Consider the following 27,544-nt stretch of genomic DNA (forward strand, 5'->3'; position numbering starts at 1 on the left):
ATCAGCATTTCAAAGTTCAGTGGCTTCTGAGTAATGAACTATATCTTTGTGTCAAGCAACTAAAAATTTGCTGGTGATGCACATTCAGTTGGACATTCTTGTCCTAAATGGTATCTTAATGGTATAATGCACTCCTGGTTATTAATTTTTTGTCCAAATTATATAAGTTCTAATTATAGGAGGGAAATTCAAATCTTAATTTCATTATATTGAAATTTTAAATCTTTTCTTATTTGCAGGTCAGGGCTATATGTGGGAAACATGGATTGTATTTGACTTTGAGCCTCCTGGAAACATTGCTTAACCATCAAGATTTGGGTTACCAGGACGAAATAAAGTAAGTTGATTTTTTATTCACACGGTCCTTTATTAGAATACCAAACACATAGATCTGTATTTAGGCTAGAAGTTTTATGTATGAAGCAATCAATTTTATCACCTAAAGACAGAGTTAAGGAATGTTTGCTTATATTAAGAACAGAGGATCTTCTTGGTCATAGAAAAACAAAAGCAGTAAACTTCCGCTTCCAGTTTACTGGTAAATGGTAAATCAGATGTACCATTTCACCCTAAAAAAATAAAAAATAGAACAAAATATATGAAGCAATATTTTTCAGACTTCGGACATCAGGCAGCATAGAACAGTGATTCCTGAGAGAAGGAAATGAAGTAAGCTCAGTTTACTGAACAAGAAGAGGGATTCCAAACTGAGCCCAGCATTCTCCTTGAGCTAAAGGGACAGGGTATGAAGTTCAGGAAGCCCAAGAAGGCTAGAATGTCCAGTACAAAGTAGCAGCAAGGGGAGATCCCCTAGGGGTACTTTCTGGAGATTTCCAAAGAGTTGCCCTCATGTCTTCATATGAAGACTTGGCTAATGCATGCATTTGAGGAAACTACACAAGGCCAGAGAAAGAAACACCAAAAGAAAAAGATGGGGAAATTTTTAGATCACACACAGATTTGGGAATAGTTCATATTTCCACCAATCAGAGAGAAACACATGTGGCATTGATTAGAGTCCCCAGAAGGGTATTGTGCTCTAGTGGAGCCTAATACATGAGAAATTGGAGTCTCAGAAGGAGAGAAGACAAATAGGGGGAAAGAAAAGAATGTTGAAAAAACAATGGCTGTAAGTTTTCTGAATTTGAAGAAAACTATAAAGACATGGACCTAAGAAGTTTAATGAAATTCAAGTATTAGAAATTTGAAGTAAGCCATACCAAGGCTCATCATAATCAGATTGCTTAAACTAGCAGTAAATAAAAAACCTTAAATGCACAAGAGAAAATGACAAATTACACATAGAGCAGCAAAGATAAGAATTACAACAGATTTATCATTAGAAAAGATGTAAGCAATAAGACAGTGGAAAAACAACCTTAAAGTATTGAAGGACAAAACTATCAATCTGGAATTCTAAATCCAGCAAAACTATCTTTCAAAAACTAATGGGGGGGGGGGAAGATGGCGGAAGAGTAGGACGCGGAGATCACCTTCCTCCCCACAGATACACCAGAAATACATCTACACGTGGAACAACTCCTACAGAACACCTACTGAACGCTGGCAGAAGACCTCAGACCTCCCAAAAGGGAAGAAACTCCCCACGTACCTGGGTAGGGCAAAAGAAAAAAGAATAAACAGAGACAAAAGGATAGGGATGGGACCTGCACCAGTGGGAGGGAGCTGTGAAGGAGGAAAGTTTTCCACACACTAGGAAGCCCCTTCGCGGGCGGAGGCTGCGGGTGGTGGAGGGGGAAAGCTTCAGATCCATGGAGGAGAGCACAGCAACAGGGGTACAAGAGGGCAAAGCAGAGAGATTCCCGCACAGAGGATCAGGGCCGACCAGCACTCACCAGCCCGAGAGGCTTGTCTGCTCACCCGCCGGGGCGGGCGGGGCTGGGAGCTGAGGCTTGGGCTTCGGTCAGGGCACAGTGAGAAGACTGGGGTTGGCGGCATGAACACAGACTGCAGGGGGTTAGTGCACCACGGCTAGCCAGGAGGGAGTCCGGGGAAAAGTCTGGACCTGCTGAAGAGGCAAGAGACTTTTTCTTCCCTCTTTGTTTCCTGGTGCGCGAGGAGAGGGGATTAAGAGCGCCACTTAAAGGAGCTCCAGAGACGGGCATGAGCCGCGGCTAAGAGCGCGGACCCCAGAGACGGGCATGAGACGCTAAGGCTGCTGCTGCCGCTACCAAGAAGCCTGTGTGCCAGCACAGGTCACTATCCACACCCCCCTCCCAGGGAGGCTGTGCAGCCCGCCACTGCCAGGGTCCCGGGATCCAGGGACAATTTCACCGGGAGAACGCATGGCGGGCCTCAGGCTGGTGCAACGTCATGCCGGCCTCCGCCGCTGCAGGCTCGCCCCGCACTCCGTGCCCCTCCCTCCTCCTGGCCTGAGTGAGCCAGAGCCCCCGAAGCAGCTGCTTCTTTAACCCCGTCCTGTCTGAGGAAGAACAGACGCCCGCCGGCGACCTACATGCTGAGGCGGACCAAATCCAAAGCTGAGCCCCGGGAACAAAGAAGAGAAAGGGAAATCTCTCCCAGCAGCCTCAGAAGCATTGATTAAAGCTTCACAATCAACTTCATGTACCCTGCATCTGTGGAATACCTGAATAGACAATGAATCATCCCAAATAGAGGAGGTGGAATTTGAGAGCAAGATTTACGATTTTTTTCCCCTTTTCCTCTTTTTGTGAGTGTGTATGTGTATGCTTCTGTGTGAGATTTTGTCTCTATAGCTTTGCTTCCACCATTTGTCCTAGGGTTCTATCCGTCCATTTTTTTTTTAATTTTTTTCTTAATAATTATTTTTTATTTTAATAACTTTATTTTATTTTATCTTACTTTATTTTATTTTACTTTATATTCTTTCTCTTTTATCCTTCCTTCCCTCCTTCCTTCCTTCCTTCCTTCCTCCCTCCCTCCCTCCTTTCTTTCTTTCTTTCTTTCTTTCTTTCTTTCTTTCTTTCTTTCTTTCTTTCTTTCTACTTCTACTGATTCTTTCTTTCTACTTTTTCACCCCTTTATTCTGAGCCGTGTGGATGAAAGGCTCTTGGTGATACAGCCAGGAGTCAGTGCTGTGCCTCTGAGGTGGGAGAGCCAACTTCAGGACACTGGTCCACAAGAGACCTCCCAGATCCACATAATATCAAATGGCGAAAATCTCCCAGAGATCTGCATCTCAACACTAGCAGCCAGCTTCACTCAACGACCAGCAAGTTACAGTGCTGGACACCCTATGCCAAACAACTAGCAAGACAGGAACACAACCCCACCCATTAGTGGAGAGGCTGCCTAAAATCATAGTAAGTCCACAGACACACCAAAACACACCAACAGATGTGGACTTGCCCACCAGAAACACAAGATCTAGACTCATCCACCAGAACACAGGCACTAGTACCCTCCACCAGGAAGCCTACACAACACACTGAACCAACCTTACCACTGAGGACAGAAACCAAAAACAAAGGGAACTATGAACCTGCAGCCTACAAAAAGGAGACGCCAAACACAGTAAGATAAGCAAAATGAGAAGACAGAAAAACACACAGCAGATGAAGGAGCAACATAAAAACCCACCAGACCTAACAAATGAAGAGGAAATAGGCAGTCTACCTGAAAAAGAATTCAGAATAATGATAGTAAAGATGATCCAAAATCTTGGAAATAGAATAGACAAAATACAAGAAACATTTAACAAGGACCTAGAAGAACTAAAGATGGAACAAACAATGATGAACAACACAATAAATGAAATTAAAAATACTCTAGATGGGATCAATAGCAGAATAACTGAGGCAGAAGAACGGATAAGTGACCTGGAGGATAAAATAGTGGAAATAACTACTGCAGAGCAGAATAAAGAAAAAAAAATGAAAAGAACTGAGGACAGTCTCAGAGACCTCTGGGACAACATTAAATGCACCAACATTCAAATTATAGGAGTTCCAGAAGAAGAAGAGAAAAAGAAAGGGACTGAGAAAATATTTGAAGAGATTATAGTTGAAAACTTCCCCAATATGGGAAAGGAAATAGTTAATCAAGTCCAAGAAGCACAGAGAGTCCCATACAGGATAAATCCAAGTAGAAATACGCCAAGACACATATTAATCAAACTGTCAAAAATTAAATACAAAGAAAACATATTAAAAGCAGCAAGGGAAAAGCAATAAATAACACACAAGGGAATCCCCATAAGGTTAACAGCTGATCTTTCAGCAGAAAGTCTGCAAGCCAGAAGGGACTGGCAGGACGTATTTAAAGTGATGAAGGAGTAAAACCTGCAACCCAGATTACTCTACCCAGCAAGGATCTCATTCAGATTTGATGGAGAAATTAAAACCTTTACAGACAAGCAAAAGGTGAAAAAGTTCAGCACCAGCAAACCAGCTTTACAACAAATGCTAAAGGAACTTCTCTAGGCAAGAAACACAAGAGAAGGAAAAGATCTACAATAATGAACCCAAAACAATTAAGAAAATGGGAATAGGAACATACATATCGATAATTACCTTAAATGTAAATGGACTAAATGCTCCCACCAAAAGACACAGATTGGCTGAATGGATACAAAAACAAGACCCGTATAAATGCTGTCTACAAGAGACCCACTTCAGACCTAGAGACACATACAGACTGGAAGTAAGCAGATGGAAAAAGATATTCCATGCAAATGGAAACCTAAAGAAAGCTGGAGTAGCATTTCTCATATCAGACAAAATAGACTTTAAAAGAAAGACTATTACAAGAGACAAAGAAGGACACTACATAATGATCAAGGGACGATCCAAGAAGAAGATTTAACAATTGTAAATATTTATGCACCCAACATAGGAGCACCTCAATACATAAGGCAAATACTAACAGCCATAAAAGGGGAAATCGACAGTAACACATTCATTGTAGGGGACTTTAACACCCCACTTTCACCAATGGACAGATCATCCAAAATGAAAATAAATAAACACAAGCTTTAAATGATACATTAAACAAGATGGACTTAATTGATATTTATAGGACATTCCATCCAAAAACAACAGAATACACATTTTTCTCAACTGCTCATGGAACATTCTCCAGGATAGATCATATCGTAGGTCACAAGTCAAGCCTTGGTAAATTGAAGAAAATTGAAATTGTATCAAGTATCTTTTCTGACCACAACGCTATGAGACTATATATCAATTACAGGAAAACATCTGTAAAAAATACAGATACATGGAGGCTAAACAGTACACTGCTTAATAATGAAGTGATCGCTGAAGAAATCAAAGAGAAAATTTAAAAATACTTAGAAACAAATGACACTGGAGACACGATGACCCAAAACCTATGGGATGCAGCAAAAGCAGTTCTAAGAGGGAAGTTTATAGCAATAAAATCCTACCTTAAGAAACAAGAAACATACAAAATAAACAACAAAACCTTACACCTAAAACAATTAGAGAAAGAACAAAAGAAACCCCAAAGTTACCAGAAGGAAAGAAATCATAAAGATCAGATCAGAAATAAATGAAACAGAAATGGAGGAAACAATAGCAAAGATCAAGAAACCTAAAAGCTGGTTCTGTGAGAAGATAAAAAATATTGATAAACCATTAGCCAGACTCATCAAGAAATAAAGGGAGAAGATTCAAAACAATAGAATTAGAAATGAAAAAGGAGAAGTAACAACTGACACTGCAGAAATACAAAGGATCATAAGAGATTACTACAAGCAACTATATGCCAATAAAATGGACAACCTGGAAGAAATGGACAAATTCTTAGAAATGCACAACCTTCCGAGACTGAACCAGGAAGAAACAGAAAATATGAAAAGACCAATCACAAGTACTGAAATTGAAACTGTGATTAAAAATCTTCCAACAAAAAAAACGCAGGACCAGATGGCTTCACAGGCAAATTCTATCAAACATTTAGAGAAGAGCTAACACCTATTCTTCTCAAACTCTTCCAAAATGTAGCAGAGGGAGGAACACTCCCAAATTCGTTCTAAAAGCCCACCATCTCCCTGTTACCAAAACCAGACAAAGATGTCACAAAGAAAGAAAACTACAGGCCAATATCACTGATGAACATAAATGCAAAAATCCTCAATGAAATACTAGCAAACAAAATCCAACAGCACATTAAAAGGATCATACACCATGATCAAATGGGGTTTATTCCAGGAATGCAAGGATTCTTCAATATACGCAAATCAATCAATGTGATACACCATATTAAAAAATTGAAGGAGAAAACCCATATGATCATCTGAGTAGATGCAGGGAAAGCCTTTGGCAAAATTCAAGACCCATTTATGATAAAAACCCTCCAGAAAATAGGCATAGAGGGAACTTTCCTCAACATATTAAAGGCCATATGTGACAAACCCACAGCCAACATCGTCCTCAATGGTGAAAAACTGTAACCAATTCCACTTAGAACAAGAACAAGACAAGGTTGCCCACTCTCACCACTATTATTCAACATAGTTTTGGAATTTTTAGCCACAGCAGTCAGAGAAGAAAAAGAAATAAAAAGAATCAAAATCAGAGAAGAAGAAATAAAGCTGTCACTGTTAGCAGATGACATCATACTATACAAAGAATATCTTAAGGATGCTACCAGAAAAGTACTAGAGCTAATCAATGAATTTGGTAAAGTAGAAGGATACAAAATTAATGCACAGAAATCTCTGGCATTCCTATACACTAATGATGAAAAGTCTCAAAGAGAAATTAAGGAAACACTCCCATTTACCATTGCAACAAAAAGAATAAAATACCTAGGAATAAACCTACCTAAGGAGACAAAAGACCGGTATGCAGAAAACTATAAGCCACTGATAAAAGAAATTAAAGATGATACAAACAGATGGAGAGATATACCATGTTCTTGGATTGGAAGAATCAACATTGTGAAAATGACTATACTACCCAAAGCAAACTACAGATTCAGTGTAATCCCTATCAAACTACCAATGGGGTTTTTCAGAGAACTAGAAAAATATTTTTCACAATTTGTATGGAAACTAAAAGACCCCAAATAGCCAAAGCAATTTGAGAACAAAAAACGGAGCAGAAGGAATCAGGCTCCCTGACTTCAGACTATACTACAAAGCTACAGTAATCAAGACAGTATGGTATTGGCACACAAAAGAAATATAGGTCAATGGAACAGGATAGAAAGCCCAGTCATAAACCCATGTACATATGGTCACCTTATCTTTGATAAAGGGGGCAAGAATATACAGTGGAGAAAAGACAGCCTCTTCAATAAGGGGTGCTGGGAAAACTGGACAGCTACATCTATAAGAATGAAATTAGAACACTCCTTAACACCATACACAAAAATAAACTCAAAATGGATTAAAGACGTAAATGTAAGGCCAGACACTATCAAACTCTTAGAGGAAAACATAGGCAGAACACTCTCTGATGACCTAAATCATGGCAAGATCCTTTTTGACCCACCTCCTAGAGAAATGGAAATAAAAACAAAAATTAAAAAATGGGACCTAATGAAACTTCAAAACTTTTGCACAGGAAAGGAAACCCTAAAGAAGACCAAAGACAACCCTCAGAATGTGAGAATATATTTGCAAATGAAGCAACTGACAAAGGATTAATCTCCAAAATTTACAAGCAGCTCATGCAGCTCAATACCAAATAAACAAACAACCCAATCCAAAAATGGGCAGAATACCTAAATAGACATTTCTCCAAAGAAGATATACAGATTGCCAACAAACACATGATAGGATACTCAACATCACTAATCATTAGAGAAATGCAAATCAAAAGTACAATGAGATATCATCTCACACCACTCAGAATGGACAGCATCAAAAAATGTACAAAAATTAAATGCTGGAGAGGGTGTGGAGAAAAGAGAACCCTCTTGCATTGTTGTTGGGAATGTAAATTGATACAGCCACTATGGAGAACTGTAAGGAGGTTCCTTAAAAAACTAAAAATAGAACTACCATATGACCCAGCAGTCCCACTAGTGGGTATATACCCTGAGAAAACCATATTTCAAAAAGAGTCATGTATCACAATGTTAATTGCAGGTCTATTTACAATAGCCAGGACATGGAAGCAACTTAAGTGTCCATTGACAGGTGAATGGATAAAGAAGATGTGGCACATATATACAATGGAATATTACTCAGCCATAAAAAGAAATGAAATTGAGTTATTTGTAGTGAGGTGGATGGACCTAGAGTCTGTTATACAGAGTGAAGTAAGTCAGAAGGAGAAAAAAAATACTGTATGCTAACACATATATATGTAATCTAAAAAAAAAAAATGGTCATGAAGAACCTGGGTGCAAGATGGGAATAAAGATGCAGACCTACTAGAGAATGGACTTGAGGACACGGGGAGGGGGAAGGGTAAGCTGGGACAAAGTGAGAGAGTGGCATGAACATATATACACTACCAAATGTAAAATAGATAGCTGGTGGGAAGCAGCTGCATAGCACAGGGAGATTGGCTCAGTGCTTTGTGACCAGCTAGAGGGGTGGGATAGAGACAGTGGGAGGGAGGGAGACACAAGAGGGAAGATATATGGGGATATATGTATATGTATAACTGATTCACTTTGTTATAAAGCAGAAACTAACACACCATTCTAAAGCAATTATACTCCAATAAAGATGTTAAAGTAAATAAATAAATAAATAAAATAAACTCAAAATTAATTAAAGACCTAAATATAAGGCCAGACAGTATAAAACTTTTAGAGGAAAACAAAGGCAGCACACTCTTTGACATAAATCACAAGATGTTTTTTGACCCATCTCCTAGATTCATGAAAATAAAAACAAAAATAAACAAATAGAATCTAAGTAAACTTAAAAGCTTTTGCACAGCAAGGAAACCATAAACAGCATGAAAAGACAACCCTCAGAATGGAAGAAAATAATTTGCAAACAAAGCAACCAACAAGGGATCCATGTCCAAAATATACAAACAGCTCATGCAGCTCAATATCAGAATAAATAAATCAAATAACAATCAAAAAATGAGCAGAACATCTATATTGACATTTCTCCAAAGAAGATGTATGGATGACCAAAAAGCACATGAAAAGATGCTCAACGTCACTAATTATTAGAGAAATGCAAATCAAAATTACAGTGAGGTATCATCTCACACCAGTCAGAATGGCCATCATCAAAAAATCTACAAAAAATAAATGCTGGAGAGGGTGTGGAGAAAAGGGAATGCTCTTACAGTGTTGGTGGGAATGTAAATTGATGCAGCCACTATGGAGAACAGTATGGAGGTTCCTTAAAAAACTAAAAAGAGAATTAACATATGGCCCAGCAATCCCACTACTGGATATACCCCCAGAAAACCATAATTCAAAAGGATACATGTGGGAGTTCCCTGGTGCACAGTGGTTAAGAATCTGCCTGCCAGTGCAGGGGACACAGGTTCGAGCCCTGGTCCAGGAAGATCCCACATTTCACGGAGCAACTAAGCCCATGAGCCACAACTACTGAGCCCACGTGCCACAACTATTGAAGCTCGCACACCTAGAGCCCATGCTCCACGACAAGAGAAGACACCACAATGAGAAACCCACACACCGCAACAAAGAGTAGCCCCCTCTCACTGCAACTAGAGCAAGCCTGCATGCAGCAATGAAGACAAATGCAGCCAAAAATAAATAAATACATTTTTAAAAAGATACATGCACCCCAATGTTCATTGCAACACTATTTACAATAGCCAGGACATGGAAGCAACCTAAATGTCTATCAACAGAGGAATGGATAAAGAAGATGTGGTACATATACACAATGAAATATTACTCAGCCATAAAAAAGAGCAAAATAATGCCATTTGCAGCAACATGGATGGACCTAGAGATTGTCATACTGAGTGAAGTAAGTCAAACATAGAAGGACAAATATCATATGATACTGCTTATATGTGGGATCTAAAAAAGGGGTACAAATGAATTTATTTACAAAACAGAAGTAGAGTCATAAATGTGGAAAACAAACTTATGGGGACTTCCCTGGTGGCACAGTGGTTAAGAATCCGCCTGCCAATGGAGGGAACACGGGTTCAATCCCTGGTCCAGGAAGATCCCACATGCTGCAGAGCAACTAAGCCCATGTGCCTCAACTACTGAGCCTGTGCTCTAGAGCCTGTGAGCCACAACTACTGAGCCTGTGCATCACAACTACTGAAGCCTGCATGCCCTAGAGACCACATGCCACAACTACTGAGCCCATGTGCTGCAAGTACTGAAGCCTGTGCACCTAGAGTTCTGTGCTCCACAACAAGAGAAGCCATCACAATGAGAAACTCACACACCACAATGAAGAGTAGCCCCCGCTCACCCCAACTAGAGAAAGCCCATGTGCAGCAACAAAGACCCAAGGCAGCCAAAAAAAGAAAGAAAGAAAACAAACTTATAGTCATCAGGGGATAAGTGAGGTGAAGGATAAATTGGGAGATTGGGATTGACATATACATACTACTATATATAAAATAGATAACTAATAAGAACCTGCTGTATAGTCTAGGGAAGTCTACTCAATACTCTACAGTGGCCTATATGGGAAAAGAATCTTAAAAAAAAGAGTGGATAGATCTATATGTATAACTGATTCACTTTGCTGTACACCTGAAACTAACACAACATTTAAAATCAACTATACTCCAATAAAAACTTTTAAAAATACAAAACAATATTTCTTTGAAAGGTATTGTTTGAAATTCAAATTGAACAACCAACAGAAAGAAGAAAAAAACCCTCTGTGGAAGACATTAACATCTCATAAAATCTCTTGAATTATCCATACAAAATGTTCAGTTAGAAATGGTCATGAATGATACAAAACAGGACATGGATTTTCAAATAACTGTAATTAATATGTTTAAGGAAATGAATAAGATGAAGAATTTTCAGCCATTAATTTGAATCTATAAAAGGAATCAAATGGAATATCTAGAACTAAAAAGTACAAAAATTAAATTTAAAAACTCAACAGATGGGTATAATAGAAGACAGCTGAAGAGAGAATTAGTGAACTGGAATATCATTCAATAGGAAATATCCAGATTGAAGCATAAATGAGAAAAGATGATGGGATATACAAAAAAGAATGTATAAGAGACATATAGGAAATGGTGACACTATCCAACATATGTGTAATTATGTTGCAGAAGGAGAGGAGGAAGAGAGTATAGATGAAGCAATATCTGAAGAAATTATGACTGAAAACCTTCCAAAAGTGATAAAAATATCTCAAGCCACAGATCCAAGAAATGATACAAACTCCCATGAAGACAAACACAAAAGAGCTTAGACTCCTCCAAACATGGTTTGTTCTAAGATCTAAAGTAGTATTTTACAAAAATGAAATATGACCCCAACTTTGAATCTCTTCACAGTGGAGCCTGTGAAGTGAGGGAAGGAAAGAAGGAGAGCAGGAAGCATCGAGCAGGGCTATAGCATGACTACTGATGGGGGGAAATTAGGAGGGAATGATGGTAGCCTCAGAGGTTCATTGATCCCCTCAAACATTTTCTGATGGCCCATCACTCAAGATAGCACAGAAAAATGGCTAAGAGCTTAACCTCCCTTTTATTAAGGAAAAAAAATCCATAGTAATTCCTAGTTAGAACTACTTATACTGAAGGGACAGAAAAGCCAACTCAGTTTGTTTAGACAATAATGAGATTTCGTTTATGTAACTTAAAAGTCTTGCCGCAGCAAGAGCTATAGACATGGTTTGATCTAGCCATTCAAGTGTCAGATCAAGGATCTGCTCCTTTCTGGCTCTCTGCTTGCTTTACCTGGTGTTGGCATCATCTTCAGCCTCTAAATGTTGGTGTCCCAACTGCTCTGGGCACTCCTGTAATAGCAAAATAGCTCTGGCAGCTATGTTCATCATATACTCACAGCACTCTCTTTTGGGAGGTCCTGCCAAGAAGGAGAGAACTTTACTAGCTAAGAAACTGTAACAGATATCTCCTCTCATCTCAGAGACTCAGACTGAGTTTCATGTCCGTCTTTGAACCAAGACTGTGATTGGGATACCAAAATAGTCTTCAACGAATCACAAACCAAGATTGGAGTTGGAACTAAGGATTATTCCCACCAAACCACAGCACTGGGATGAGGGAGGGGTGGCCAGCAAGATATCACTAGAAGGGCAAAATGAAGGGTCACATGCATGGCCCATAAGGCCCTTTAGTTCTGCAAATATCTAACCCACTTCTCTTCTCTTTTCATCCCGTGTCAGCTAGGCTCTTCTCTCAGTTATTGCTTGAATGCACCAAATACTCCCTTCCTTGAGGCCTTTGCCCTTGTGATAGCTTCTTCCTGGAATGATCTTTCCCCAGACATTTGCATGGCTTTCTCCCTTGTTTCTCCACTCAGGACTCTATTTAAATGTCACTTCATAGAGGCCTTTGGTGAATTCTCTATCTAAAATAGCAACTGCAATTACTTTCTACCCCCATCATTGGCTTTAGTTGTGTTTCTGGCACTTATCACTACTTGACGTTATTTTTCACACCTACTTGTTTGCCCTCACCACTGGGATGTACACTCCATGAGAAGATTCTGCCTTGTTCATTGTCGTATCATAATAAGCATTTAACAAATGTTTATTGAGTGAGTGAATGGGTTAGAATCCCAACCTAACCCTACCTCTGTCATCTCAAGCAGATAACTGAAACTTTCATTGCTCAGTCTCCTCACCTGTCAAATGGAGATATTTCTACCTCACAGAGTTATTCTTCAGATTAAGTAAGAAAACATGTGGGAAATGTCTGACATATATAGATATTCAAGATATATATGTTTTCTTCTCACAAAAGCTTCATCCAGTAGGTCCAATGAGGCCATATTCTATCTTTCTTTCTTTCTTTCTTTCTTTCTTTCTTTCTTTCTTAGAAAGTATAGTTGATTTACAATTTTTCAGGTATACAGCAAAGTGATTCAGTTATTCATATATATATATATAATGTTTTTCAGATTCCTTTACACTATAGGTTGTTACAAGACATTGAATATAGTTCCCTGTGCTATACAGTAGATCCTTGTTTATCTATTTTATATATAGTAGTGTATATCTGTTAATCCCAAATTACCAATTTATTCCTCCCTTTCCCATTGCCCCTTTCCCCTTTGGTAACCATAAGTTTGTTTTCTATGTCTGTGAGTCTATTTCTGTTTTATAAAGAAATTCATTTGTATCATTTTTTAGATTCCACATATAAATGATATCATATTATATTTGTCTTTCTCTACCTGACTTACTTGACTTAGTATGATAATCTCTGGGTCCATCCATGTTGCTGCAAATGGCATTATTTCATTCTTTTAAGTCAATTGTTATCTATTATGGCTTTACTTTAGTATAACCTGGGAATTTTTTAGAATTCCCAAAGGGTTCTCACCCCTAGAGATTCTGATATAATTGGTCTGTGTGACACCTAGGCATTGGTAATTTTTAAAGCTCCCCAGGTGGGAGCATTTTAGCAGCCAGTGCTGAAGACCGTTGATTTCAAGTCATTAGTTGGGGTGGGGGAGAGATGGTATGGCTGGCTGTGTAACTCAGAATCCACTGGAAGCCCTGTGAAACCTGGTCCTTCCAATACCTGGAAATCTCTAGAAGCCAGCTTGACCTATTTCCTCCAGCACAAATCTTCAACTGGCAGTCTAGACAGATGGTTATTATTTATCCTTCCTGCTGTGTTAGAAAGAAAAAAAATCACCTCTGCCTCAGGTTTCTCAATTTTCACATGTGCAAAACATTACTTTTTAAAATATGCTTATAGGCATTAGGAGGGAGAAAGGGAAGCTTAAAAGAGACCAGGGAGATGAACATGCATCTTCTTCTAATAGAACTTTGACAAGTGCAGACAGTAGAGAAACTGGACCAGGACAAACTCTAGGTTCTAGATCTTACACTAAAAGGGATAATGCATGTGAACAGTGCCCACAAAAATGCCTGGCACATCATAATTAATGTAAAGTCCTCTTTTCTGGAGAAACTAGATTGCTTAAGATCACATAAAATAACACAATAACAAATAATACTACCTTGTATTGGGCATCTTCCCTATGTTAAGCATTTTATTAGGTAATTTTTTTAATCTCCACAATATTATTGCAGAAAGCTATTATCATTCCCTTTTCACAACTGACAAAATTAGGATCTGAAAGCTTGCAGCTGGTAAAGGGAAGCAGCCAGATTATAGCATGAGATCTGACACCAAAGTTCATCTATAGCATCTGGGTTAGGTATAGAAGGATAAAGAGAGAAATCCTTCCTCCCATAGGGCCTGAAAAGGACTGGGAGACACAGAACTATATATTCAGTGACTGTATTTTCCAAACCTCAGATTAGGCCACATGATCATCCATTTAGTCAACCAACATGCAATGAGTATTTATTCTAATGCTGGGTGCTGGGACTTCAGAGAAGATTATGAAATCACATTGCCTTCTCCATTAAGAAACTGTGGGAGAAGATTCATAATGAGTTGTAGGTGCAGTGTTAAAAGTCTAACAAAAGGCTTTTTAATTCAATATGTGAATTTATTTATATAAACATCCTTATACAGATAACACTATTAGTTAACATTTATTGAGTACTTGCTATGCTCCAAGTATTTGCTTTACATTTTCTAGTTCATTTAATCCTCACAATAACCTATAGATGGCATTATCCCCATTTTACAGAAAGGGAAACTGAGACACAAAGAGGACAAGTCCCTTGCCCTAGGTCATGCAGCTAATAGAGAAAGGAGCCAAGACTCAAACCCAAGGCATCTGACTTCAGAGCCTCTATTCTCCACCACTGTGTTATACTGTCACCCTCTACCTTTTGTTTAAAACTCATTGATTGAACCATTTTATTGAAAACAGCAACACCCAACTCAGAAACAATATGTATTTGTTAATGGCATATTTGAATTACACATTAAATATTGAAGCTGAAGCTCCCAGAAGTCTATGCTGTGTCGTTGTCATACTGATTTATACAGTAAATGAATGTTGCCAAGTCTGATGACAGGTGCTGAATGATGAATGAATGATGCCCACAATAAGCCTTAGAGGATTTAAACTGAAGGTCTTTATGTCTCTTTCCTGCATCCTAAGGAAATTTCTTCTATTCATGAAAGCAGCACCCTGAGCAGCTAGCACCTGGACAGTAAAATCTCCTGGGTTAGGGATGCCATTCAAACCTCTTCCCATATAGGACTTCTGACCATTGAAAGGAACAAGGAAGGGAGAAGACAAAGGTTTTACACAATCCTTCAAGTACAAACTTGGGTGGTAAGGGAGGCAGAAGTGCCTGCTTCTCTAAGAGGCAGGACCACAGGAAGAGGTCCCATGCCACTTCCCAAACTGTAAAAGCCCTCCTGATTCAGGACAGTTCTACAGGCTGATGTCTCTGCTTATCTGGAACTCTCTGCTCTATGCACATGCCCACAATCACCTTTGCCTGGAAACTCCTATTCATCCTTCAGGTCCCCACTTGAAGTGTCACTTCCTCCAAGAAGCCTTCTCTGATCCTTCACCACTCCTATCCCTAGCCCAAAAGGAATTTATTTTCACATATTCCTGTGTTGTGTTTATGGTCGTTTGTAATTAAATAATAATCTTGAGTGATTACTTAGCATTTACCTCCCCTTTGTGAGCTTCATCAGGGCAGGAACTAGATCTTTCTTATCCACCAGTGTATCCCCATCACCATTTACAATGCCAATCGTATAGCAGAGCCTCCACATTTTCTTTGCCTGGGTGTATATGTGTATGTGTTAAAATAAAGAGACCAAACTAAAACCATTTTTTTCTTTCTCATCCAGGAAAGAAAGGAAAGGAAACCTCTGCTACTCCAGTGCATCCTGAAGTTAATGAGATATCTCAGGGAAAAACTGAACATATGGTATGCAGCTGGGTATACAGACCTCAGCGAAGGGCTTCACCAATCCTTCGCCTTCTATTCACTGATGCTGGGTGAGGCCCTCCCTTCTGAATTTTTGATTTCCACCCAGTTCCTTGACTATCAGACTATCTTTGACTTCAAGACTCTACTCCAGCAGAGAAGGAATACAGACAAACTCCTAAAGTGTGGTTGGTTTCTCTCCTAGCTGGTATGCATGCAGAAACCACTTATCACCACTCAGTGATGGGCTTGCCATTGGCCCCTGAAAGTTGAACTTGTAGCATGTGGACAGGTGTCCTTCCAGAGCCTGTGACCAGTCCACCAACTGCCAAAAGGATGGTTGTAAGACCTATTTTAACATCTTAACTCCAGCTTCCAGAAACTTAGGGTGACCTTTTCCCCAGACATCCCATTTTAAAATGTAATGGGCTCTTTGATTTAAAAAAAAAATCTGGCAAGCATTTAAAATTCATTTTAATATTCCCAGCACTTAACCAGGAGAAGATGCAGACAGAATTGAAAAACTGCCTGAGTTTCTCTGTTGTTGTTGTTTTTAAATGCCCGGATTAGAACATAATTCATCTTCAGATGACGGGAGGGCTCTTCATGCACTTCACACTTCGAAATATTTTAGAAAATAGTATCCATTTTGGCAAGCCTCTTTCCATGCAAGAAACAACAGCAAATGCTTTTCTCCTTGAGTGTTAAGTCTGCTGTGAATAAGATTATAAAAAATATATACTTTGCTCTTTTATTTTGCCTCTTGTTTGAGGATTTTACTGCCTCTCTGCAATAATCGATTCTTCTCATATTCCTGTATAAGCAGCATCCGTTGTCCCACTTTTTAGAAAGGCGACTTGAAGCAGAAGTTTGGTAAAGCAACTTTCCTATTGTTCCAGGAAAATCACTCATTTATTCATTCACTTATTCATCCTGTAAACATATCTTGAGAACCAACTATGTGACAGTCACTAACCAGAACTTGAAGATACATAAATGATTATCTCACAGGCCCAGGCTCAAGATCTTTAGCAGATGGGAGAGATACTCTAACAGACAATTACACTATCCCATAATAAGTGCTATGATGGATAAAGGGGCTACAAAGAATTGCCCCTCCCCTAGGCTGGGGCTATCAGGGAAGGCTTCCCCCAAGAAGTGAAATATGATTTGGGCCTTGGAGGATGCGTAGGAGCCTAACGTATCAAGGCGTAGGTAGCAAGAAGGAGTTTTACAACAGAGGAAACAGCGTATATAAGGCATAAGGGCATCAAACAGCTGTATTTTTTTTTCTGGTTTTATGTGGCTGGAGAAAATGATGTATATATTGAAAGAAGAGAAGGAAGAACAAGAACTTGAATGGTCTTATGAGCCAAGCAACGAATTTGGACTTCATCCTGACACAGTGGGACCAAAACAGTATAGGGTGTGTTAGTTAGTTAGTTATCTACTTACGTACTTACTTCCTAGGTTTAGCTTAATTCAGGCCCATACAAATTCCCCCATTCCCTGTCTTTAGTGGTCAAAGAGAGTGTTAATTATCTGAAGAAATATATAATTATTTAAAGTCAGTTTCTCAGCTTTAAGGACCTCTTTGAATTTTCTAAAATCATCCACCAAACTGTAGGCAAATGTGCATCCATCTGGGTAGATTATCTAAAGTTTTCATTGGATTTCTAAAGTGGTCCAAAGCTCTAAAAAGTATGAGAATCACTATTCTATTTACTTTATAAAAACTTTCAGCTTCTCCCAAAATAAACTTTATCAAAGTAGAATTCTTATATATTAATCTCTCAAAATGTACTGGTCACTAGTCATCCGTATGGGTACAGTTTTGTATAGCATTATATTATTTTAAACAAGACAATTCTTCACATTCCCCAGTAGTAGCTGAATCCATGTTTGTTAACTTGGCCTCTTATTTAAATTACTATTCTTTAGAGCAAGGGGATTTCCACAGCTTATATGTGAGAGGTTTGAGACAAGGTACAAAATTCGAGAAATTCAGGTATTTGGAATTTGGGAGAAGCGCAGATGGTATACAAATTGGAAAGCCTAATTCTATGAAAAATTAGTTAAGAATATTTGAATTACAATTAATATAACCAACTCTACCAACTTAATTTATTAGAAGGATAAGGAAGGAGCATAATATATATATTTATATATATTATATTTTATTTATTTATTTATATGTATGTATACATATATCTCCCCAAGGATAGAAACATAACAATAAAATCAAAGACTTGAACCTTGAACATCATCATGACTTCTTATATCTTCTCTCTTCTCGCTGTCAGTTTCATATCCTCTCTGTCTCTCTCTTCTTACCTCTCATCCAGAATGATCTCTGTTTTCCTATCTCTGGCTTTAACTCTCACAAATGGTTCCAAAATCACTGGAAAATGTGTTTACTGAACATTTTGCATTAGATGCCCAGTCCTGCACTATGTGCTTAGACACATGACGGTTCTCTCTATAGCCATATGGATTGAAAGGAGGGGCAATTCCTGGAAAACTGGGGTTGGGCAGATCAAACAATAGATGCTCACTCTCTCTACATGACAGGTGACAGAATGTCTTACATGGCTCTACTGACACTCATGTGTCTATTTATTCTAAAAAGATCTCTATTTTGTACTGGACGTGGGGTTAGGATACAAAGATGAGCTAGGTATAACCTCTATACCCTCGATCTAGTTTTGTGTCTACCATTCACTATATGATCTTAGTAAGTCACTTCCCCACTCTGGACTTCAGCTTCCTTTGTTAAATGAATAGGACAGACAGAACTAGTGCCTTATGCTTCATTATAGTGAGCCCACAAGCCAAAGCTAACACCATTATTGTTTCAATCACTTTTTGTCAAGAATCTCATACTCACGATCCAGAGGTTTTCCCAAGAAATTATATGCATTGCCTATTGATCCCACTAGTATAAAACAGAGTAGAACATCATGAAAGTCTCAGTCAGTTACAAAAACCTCTGTTTGTGTAAATCAGAAATGCAAACTGAATAAAAGTCACAATTTTATCCTTCTCTTAAAGAAAAAAGAGAGTATTCAACATAGTAGTTCTTTACAAAGCCAGACCTACAATAAATCTTGCTAGTTGTGTAGCCTCATGTTGGCCAAGATACTGGGGGAGCTCTGGGTTATGAATATGTTGCCAGTGAAATGTTTGTGTTGTTTTGGTAGAAAACTCCAGAAAAGGATTTGCAGCCAGAAAACCCTCCTGCTGAGACTTCAGCCCCCAAAGATCTCCTGAGCACTTTGAAGATCAGGCCAGTCTCACAGCCTTTTGTCAGTCCAGTGATGAAAAACACGTCTGAAGAATGTGAGACATGGATCAACAGACTCAGGAAGCTAGAAAATGCCCTCTACCTGTGTGATCTGAGTACAGGTGAAGTGTGCAGCTTACAGTTCATATGTCTCTTTTTTTTTTTTCATTTTGTACTGGGCTCCACAAATTTTTTTTAATTAGTTTTTATTGGAGTATAGTTGCTTTACAATGTTGTATTAGTTTCTGCTGTACAGCAAAGTGAATCAGCTGTACAGCAAAGTGAATCAGCCATATATATATATATATGTATATGTATATATATGTGTATATATATGTGTGTATATATATGTATATATATGTGTATATATATGTGTGTGTGTGTGTGTGTGTATATATATATATATATATATATATTTTTAGATTCCCTTCCCATTTAGGTCACCACAGAGCACCAAGTAGAATTCCATGTGCTATACAGTAGGTTCTCATTAGTTATCTATTTTATATATAGTACTGTATACATGTCAATCCCAATCTCTCAATTCATCCCACCTCCTCTTCCCCCCTTGGTAACCATAAGTTTGTTTTCTACATCTGTTACTCTATTTCTGCCCTGCAAATAAGTTTATCTGTGCCATTTTTCTAGATTCCATATATAAGCAATATTATATATTTGTCTTTCTCTTTCTGACTTACTTCACTCTGTATGACAATCTCTAGGCCCATCCATGTCACTGCAAATGGCATTATTTCGTCCCTTTTTATGGTTGAGTAATATTCCATTGTATATATGTACCACATCTTCTTTGCCCATTCAGAACGACCCTCAGAATGGGAGAAAATATTTGCAAACAAAGAAATTGACTAGGGATTAATCTCCAAAATATACAAACAGCTCATGCAGCTCAGTATCAAAAAAACCAAACAACTCAATCGAAAAATGGGCAGAAGATCTAAATAGACATTCCTCCAAAGAAGACATACAGATGGCCAAAAAACACATGAAAAGATGTTCAACATCACTATTAGAGAAATGCAGATCAAAACTACAATGAGGTTCCACCTCACAGCAGTCAGAATGGCCATCAGCAAAAAATCTACAAACAGTAAATGCTGGAGAGGGTGTGGAGAAAAGGGAACCCTCTTACACTGTTGGTGGGAATGTAAATTGGTACAGCCGCTATGGAAAACAGTATGGAGGTTCCTTAAAAAATTAAAAATAGAGCTACCATATGATCCTGCAATCCCACTCCTGGACATATATCCAAAGAAAACCATAGTTTGAAAGGATGCATACACCCCGATGTTCATTGCAGCACTATTTACAATAGCCAGGACATGGAAGCAGTCACACACCTTTCCATTTGTGTTGCAGTCTAAGAGTGGACACATCCCTTTCTTTCACTTCTTAACAAATACAATTTGTACATAAACCATGTGCCTGGCACTATGCTGAGCACAATCAGGAAACACAAAGATGAATCAGACATGAATCCCCCACCAGGTTGCTTACAGTTTCTCTGAGTCTAACCTACAATCCAACCTTGTAATTCCCCTGATTGAAATCATCAGCATGACTGCTAACAGGCTGAACTCTAAACTGTTTAGCAAGGCAAAAGCTGGTCTCTATCCACCTGACCAGTATCTTCTCCTTCTATTGTAATTCTCTCAGCATATCCTACCCCATCATAATGAATAACTTGCCTTCCTCAACTGTGCCTTGCTTTCTACTGTGGCTGTGCCTTTTCTTTTTCAAAAAAAAAATTATTTATTTTTGGCTGCATTGGGTCTTCGTTGCTGCCATGGGCTTTCTCTAGTTGTGGCAAGCGGGGGATACTCTTCGTTGCGGTGCACAGGCTTCTCATTACTGTGGCTTCTCTTGTTGTGGAGCACGGGCTCCAGGTGCGTGGGCTTCGGTAGTTGTGGCACACAGGCTCAGTAGTTGTAATGCACGGGCTTAGCTGCTCCGCGGCATGTGGGATCTTCCCAGACCAGGGCTCGAACCCGTGTCCCCTGCATTGGCAGGTGGATTCTTAACCACTGAGCCACCAGAGAAGCCCATGGCTGTGCCTTTTCTAACCCTACACCCTCTACCTGAGCTGTCTGCCTCTCCTCTGTCCCCACCAACTCCCCACACTGTCCACCTGGCTAATTAATACCTAAACACCTTTTATGTCGGAACTCAAGCTCTACTCCTCTGAGACTCCCATGATTTCCCCAGACAGATTTAGGCCAACCTTTATCTGGCCTCTTACAGTTCTTTAACATCCATTATCATATTTGATATATTGTATTTTTCTATTTGGGACTTAGTACTACCTAAGTACTAAGATACTTTTTTATCCTGAGTACCTTGCACAATTCTGTTCAACCTTTTTTTTAGGAAACAAATAAATGAATGTACATAAATAACTAAATCCAAAATAGAAGGTGATAAATGCCATTAGAGGGTGCTATGTGGGCATTCAGACAAAGGAGAATTCATTCCTAGTGAGGTGATAAGGTTATGTTAGTGTGAAATTGATCATTAAGGGAAAGTGCAGTTTGTATACAAAGGACTGAAATAGAGGGCCCTTCCTGGCAAACATGCAAGTTAGCCAAGCAAAGCATTATGTATGAAGCTCAATACAAGGAATTTGGTTTGAATAGAATACAAGGGCTATTAAGAAGAATATTAAATGAAAAAGGTGAAAATATAGGATAGGATCAGATCTAGGACGGTCTTAGATGACCGACCAAACAACTTGGATTTAATTCAAAGATAGTGAGCACATTGTGTTTCTAAGCAGGAGAGTGGTATGATGAAGTTGTATTTCAGAAAGGTCCTTGATGGCTATGTGAAGAATGAAGGAGAAATTTAAATTATAAAAAGGATAAAGGATGTTATTGCAATGCTTAAGTGAGATAATGAAATTCAGAACTAGGTCGGAGACCTGTGAAATGGAAAAGAGGCAGCACATACAAAAACACATGCACTGAAATCGTTGTACTTAACTACATACTGTTGTTCATGAAGACTTAGCATTATATGTGGAGTCTAAAAATATGGAACACATAGAAATGGTTGTTGCCAGGAAATGTGTGGAAATGTTGGTCAAAGGGAAGAAACTTTCAGTTATAAGAAATTCCAAGGATTTAACGTACAACATGGTGACTCTCATTAACAATACTGTGTTGTGTACTTGAAAGTTATTATGAGTAGAGCTTTAATGTACTCACCATAACAACAACAACAAAATGGTAATTATGGGAGGTAAAGGATTTGTTAACTAACCTTATTACAGTAAACATTTCATAATATATATGTGTATCAAATCATCCCATTGTATATCTTAAACTTACACAATGTGATATATCAATTACATCTCAATAAAAAAGTTAGTGTACACATTAGTACTTTCTAGAAGTAATCATATAACAGCACTAATGCCTTTTCATTCTCTGTATGTTTTTGTTTCATTTTGCTTTGAATTTCCAATGCAAGTTAATTCTAGACCACATGAAGTATGAATACCATATAATACCCAAGGACTTCTAATAACTATACCAAAGAGAGGGGGAAATGAAAATTTTAGGTAAAAAATTCATCTAGATGAATTAGAAACTCATTTATTAAACATTTGTTATGAGCCCAGCCCTGTGCTAGAGGCTGGACCAGGAGGGAAACCAGAAAGGATGAGACATGGTCTCTGGCCTCAAGGAACTTTTAGGTAAGACACAGAGGCTGCCAATAGTTCAAAGCCAATAAAAGAAAAATTTTTAAGACAGAATAAAGTATTATAATTAAAGACACAAACTAGACTTAAGGAGTCCAAAGAAAAGACAGAAGAGATGAAAAAAGCTCAGTGAGTACTCAGAGAGGGCTTCTTGGAAGAGAGAACTTGAGCTGAGCCCAGAGGAGAGGTAGACTTTGAATAGCTGGGTAGGGCATTCTGAGTGTGAAACCATCTTCTGCAAAGGTTAGAAGGTGAGAATGAGTATGATGGGGAAGAGAGTGAGAAAGACAGGACTGACTGTCACGTTGGATTGAATAGTAAAGTTGAGACCCTATTGTGAATCCTGAAGGCTGGAATGAGGCTTCATTCTCTACGCAGTGTCCACCAAAGGTTCAACCAGAGGAGAACACAGGGAAAGCTGAAATGGGTCATTTAGGGAAGATACTGGGAAAAAAGGAGATCAAAAGTTTACTGAAATAACCTTTATTTCATGAGTCTGTGTATACATATCAAGACTGTGAGAGTGTTGATGGGGTTACAAACAAAAACAAAACAAAACCGAAAATCAGGTAGAGAGAAAAGACGTTTCCAAAGAAACAAATGCTGAGTTTTGATGATGGATGATGGATCATAAATTTAGTTACTAAGAGACTCCCAAAGACTGGGACCTTTCTCATACTTCTGAACTGCTCTGGGGAAAAATGGAGTTTTGTTGACTTTGGGGCAGATTCTGGCAGATTTGAAATGACTTTCTCATGGCCTTTTCACTATTTATGCCTGTTTTCTCTGTTTCTATGAAATTCATTAGTTCCTCAATAGCCAAGGAATGTGTCAGCCAAATCTGGAAACATCTATAACTATCTTTAATGAGGAAAGAGGATTAACTGAGGTCATCTTGTTGGTTTATTAGCCACAGTATTTAGCAGACCACCATGGCCCTCCTCTAGACACTGAGCAGATCATCCCTATTCTGCCCAATGATGAATCAGTGCTCTTTATTATGTGCAAGGAAATATGTAGGCCAGGGCGTTCCTCATCCAGGGTGAAGGCAGAACATCCATCATCAAATTAGCATTTCTGGGAACCTACTCTGAGCTTATTCTTTAATGGGGGTTGTCAAGAAAATATCCTTGAAGAGAAAGAAATAAGGAATGACTATGAATAACTGGTCATGCTTTCTAAAGAAAGATGGGTGGTTGGGATAAATATTTGAGTGACTGGTAATTGGGAATTTTCCCAGTGAACTGAAGGCTAGACAGAAAATATTTTAGAGTTCAAGGAGGCATAGTGCAATGAGAGCCCTCAAGGACACGGGTCTGGACTTAACATACGCTGCATCACTAACTCCTCACATCAACCACATGCTGAAGGGATTAATGTCCTTATTTACAGAGGAGAAAGCCACACTCAAAGTGATAAAATATGAGCAGGTGGGAAGTTGAGGCATAATTCTAACCCAGTTCTATTGGACTTCCCGCTACACCAATCTCCCATGACACACCAGAAAGTTCATGAGATTCTGTTTGTTGGTTTGTTTCTTTGTGTGTTTTTAACCAGATTCAAGTCCAGACTTCACCAAGTCTGGAGTCACTTGCTGAGTCACTTATATTCGCCAAGCCTGTTTCCTTGTCTATAAAATAGGACTGATAATAATAAAACATACCTCCCAGATTTGAGAAAGGATCCAATGAGATTTAAAAGTTCTTTGTAAACTGAACATGAAGTGGAGAGTAAAGAGGTTCTTATTTCATTCTGGTTCTGGTGGGACAAGGACAAGCTTCCCAACACTAAGATGGATTGTAAGGTTATTTTATGCAGCTGTCTTGGGCATCCCCTAATGACAGCAAATTAGACAGAGATAAATTTCAGTCAATGGACTTTTGTCTGATGCGCGAATCCTCTACCAACGGTAAAACTTAGAAGATACAAGAAAAGGCCCCCCCACACACCAGTGGTAATTCTTATATGCATTTTTTAATATTAATTCTAATTTTTAATTAAAATATAAACTAAATTATATATATAAATAATGTCTTCTAATTAAAATATTTTCTTGTGTATTTTAAGTAATATTGATGATATAACCATTATAACTATCCTATAAAAATACCTACATTAATGAGTGCTTAATAGTTCTGGGTATTGTGCTAAGCACTTACTATTTTATTAATTTTCAAACAATTTGATTATCCCTATTTTAGAGTCAAGGAAACTGAGGCTCGAAAATTAAAGTAACTTCCTCAGTCAGACACTTACTCCAAAGTCCATGACTTATATTTCCAGAGGTGGAATATGAGGAAATGTCTTGAGGGATCCAACCTAGACCAGGTCAAGAGCCTCCACCCAATCCAGAAAATTGTAAAGATGCAACTGACCAAAGCAAAGGAAGATATTTCTGCAGAGGAAACGACCAACATTCTAATAGGAGAAAGAGACAGTAAATAAACCTGAATAGAACAGACAATTAAAAAACAGTGGATTGGATAGGACGGGATGGGGTGAGATGGGATAGGATGGTATGGAATGAGATGGGATGGGATGGGATGGGATGGGATGGGTTGGCTTGGGAAGGGACAGGACAGGACTGAACTGAATAGAACTGAATGGAATAAATCACATTAGGACCCCAGCTGTCTGTAGTCCACTGTTAAACACACTCATTAGAGAGCAGTTCAGAGAGGAGCATCATGCTCAACTGTCCTTGCACGTTTAAATCCAAACAGAGCTCAAACAGAGATGACAGGTATCCACTATAGCCCAAATCTAATAGACTGGTCGTGGCTTTCTGCAAAATGACCAGGGACCACTCCTTCTGGATTCTTTGAGGAAGAATTTCACAATCATTATTATAGTCTGCACAAGTACAGGAGACTAGAAGAGCCACATGCAAGGGATGTATCTCACCCCTATAAAAGATATTTAAAAGCTTGACACCTGTAGCGTAGATCTTTACAATTCATGGAAAATATTTAGAAAACAATCTGAGCCCTGATTGAAACAGTCTCTTTCCCCTCATTCTATAATACAATATGGTGGTTAAATGCATGGACTAGAACAACCTTGGGCAAGTGACTGTCCATCTCTATGCCTCAGTTTCTCTCTCTGTAAAATGGGTTGTTGGGTTAAGTGAGTTAATGTTGGTAAATTGTTTGGAGGGGTGCCTGAAACATGGTAAATGTTATATATGAGTATCAGTCGTTATTGTTATTGTTGTTGCACTCTAGTTAATTTTCTGCATCTCTTATCACCTCAACTGGTTGGTGATCTTCCTAAGGTAACAGACCACTTCTCAAAATCCTCTCTATTCCCAAGCACAGTATCTGACATATATAAGCTCACAATTAAGAGCTTATGAATGAGTCACTGACCTTTGCTGTTGTTGTGTTCTACCCTTAAACTCCTCTCTGCAGTTATCAAAATCTACTTACCCTTAGCATGGACAACACATTGGTATTGGTACATATAACATGTGGGTACCAGAGTATGTCCTGTGATAAGCACCACCATCTCTATTATACAGATCTAGACTCTAAGCCACAAGAAGTTAGGTGATTTACCTGTGATCACACAGCAAGCTGGAGGGAGTCACAGTAAATATATTTCCAGAAATGCATAAAAATGAGCTGTTTAAATCCTGCATGTCTAGGAACATGTTTGGATATTTCAGTAAGATAAACATAAACTAGAGCAATTAGGAATTGCTTTTAGCGGGCACCCCACCATTTTCAAAACTTGGTCTTTTAAAGTTTTATGGCTACGAAGAACAAGCTAAAATCGCTTTAGAGTCTACCTATGGATTATATTGGACCCCATCTCCTCCCCAAAATCACCCTCAGATTCCTCTCAACATCTATTATGCATAGCCAGGATTGTAAATATCTTTTAAGGGTGTCACTTGGTTTTTAAGAAGCTTAAAATTTCAAAATATTAGCATTTAATTCTTGCTCAGAAGTCATTCAAGCTAATGAATTTTCCTCTTTCTTGTTTTTTCTTTTAAAAATACTCTAAAAAAAATACTCTTTTAAAAATCTCCCACCCACCCAACCCAATGGCAGGAGTTCTGGAGAATGAACGAGCCAGATGCCTCATTCACAACTACAATCTCATTTACAACCTGTCCCTGAGCCCTCAGAAAATTGACCAAGCCTTGCGGAGATTCCATGCTGGAGAAATATGCTCTTGGAGCCAGCGCTTCAGTACTTAAAGGAGCTATGATAACAAGCCCATATTGTGAGAACAGATGTTCCCTTTGTCTCCCTTTTTACCGGGACACATGTTTCTCCTCAGCCCGAGCGCAGTGGTGGAGGCACTGTCAGAGTTGAGGCCGATGCAGCTATTGTCAACACTTTGAGCTTGGACTTGGTTTCTGGCTATGATGCTCACTCATAAGCAGCTCAAAGTGATACAAGGAAACCAGGTTTTCTCTTCTGAGGTGGCAAAAACCCAATTTCTTAAAATCCCCTTCTATTCTTATAAAGCTGGTGATGAATATTCAATGATTTTTTTTCTGTATTGCTGATCAAACTGTTTTTTTGCAAACCCTGCAATTCCATATAGTAAAAAACATGCTAGATGTTGTCAACTCCCAAAAATGCCTGTTAAATAATAGACCTAAATATAT

The 27,544-nt window shown here is 38.7% G+C and overlaps 1 protein-coding gene across 1 annotated transcript in view; it reads left to right on the plus strand.

Annotated features, from left to right (window-relative positions):
• Window positions 1-27,138, plus strand: part of C1H1orf87 (chromosome 1 C1orf87 homolog) — a 76,817-nt gene extending 49,679 nt beyond the window's left edge. The window contains 6 exon segments of the mRNA XM_030870386.2: window positions 240-337; window positions 477-538; window positions 15,843-15,922; window positions 19,123-19,327; window positions 26,979-27,089; window positions 27,092-27,138. Coding sequence (XP_030726246.2) covers window positions 240-337; window positions 477-538; window positions 15,843-15,922; window positions 19,123-19,327; window positions 26,979-27,089; window positions 27,092-27,138 — 603 coding nt within the window.
• Window positions 27,139-27,544: the final 406 nt, after the last annotated feature.

This window comes from Globicephala melas, chromosome 1 (assembly GCF_963455315.2).
Source record: "Globicephala melas chromosome 1, mGloMel1.2, whole genome shotgun sequence".
Classification (NCBI taxonomy): domain Eukaryota; kingdom Metazoa; phylum Chordata; class Mammalia; order Artiodactyla; family Delphinidae; genus Globicephala; species Globicephala melas.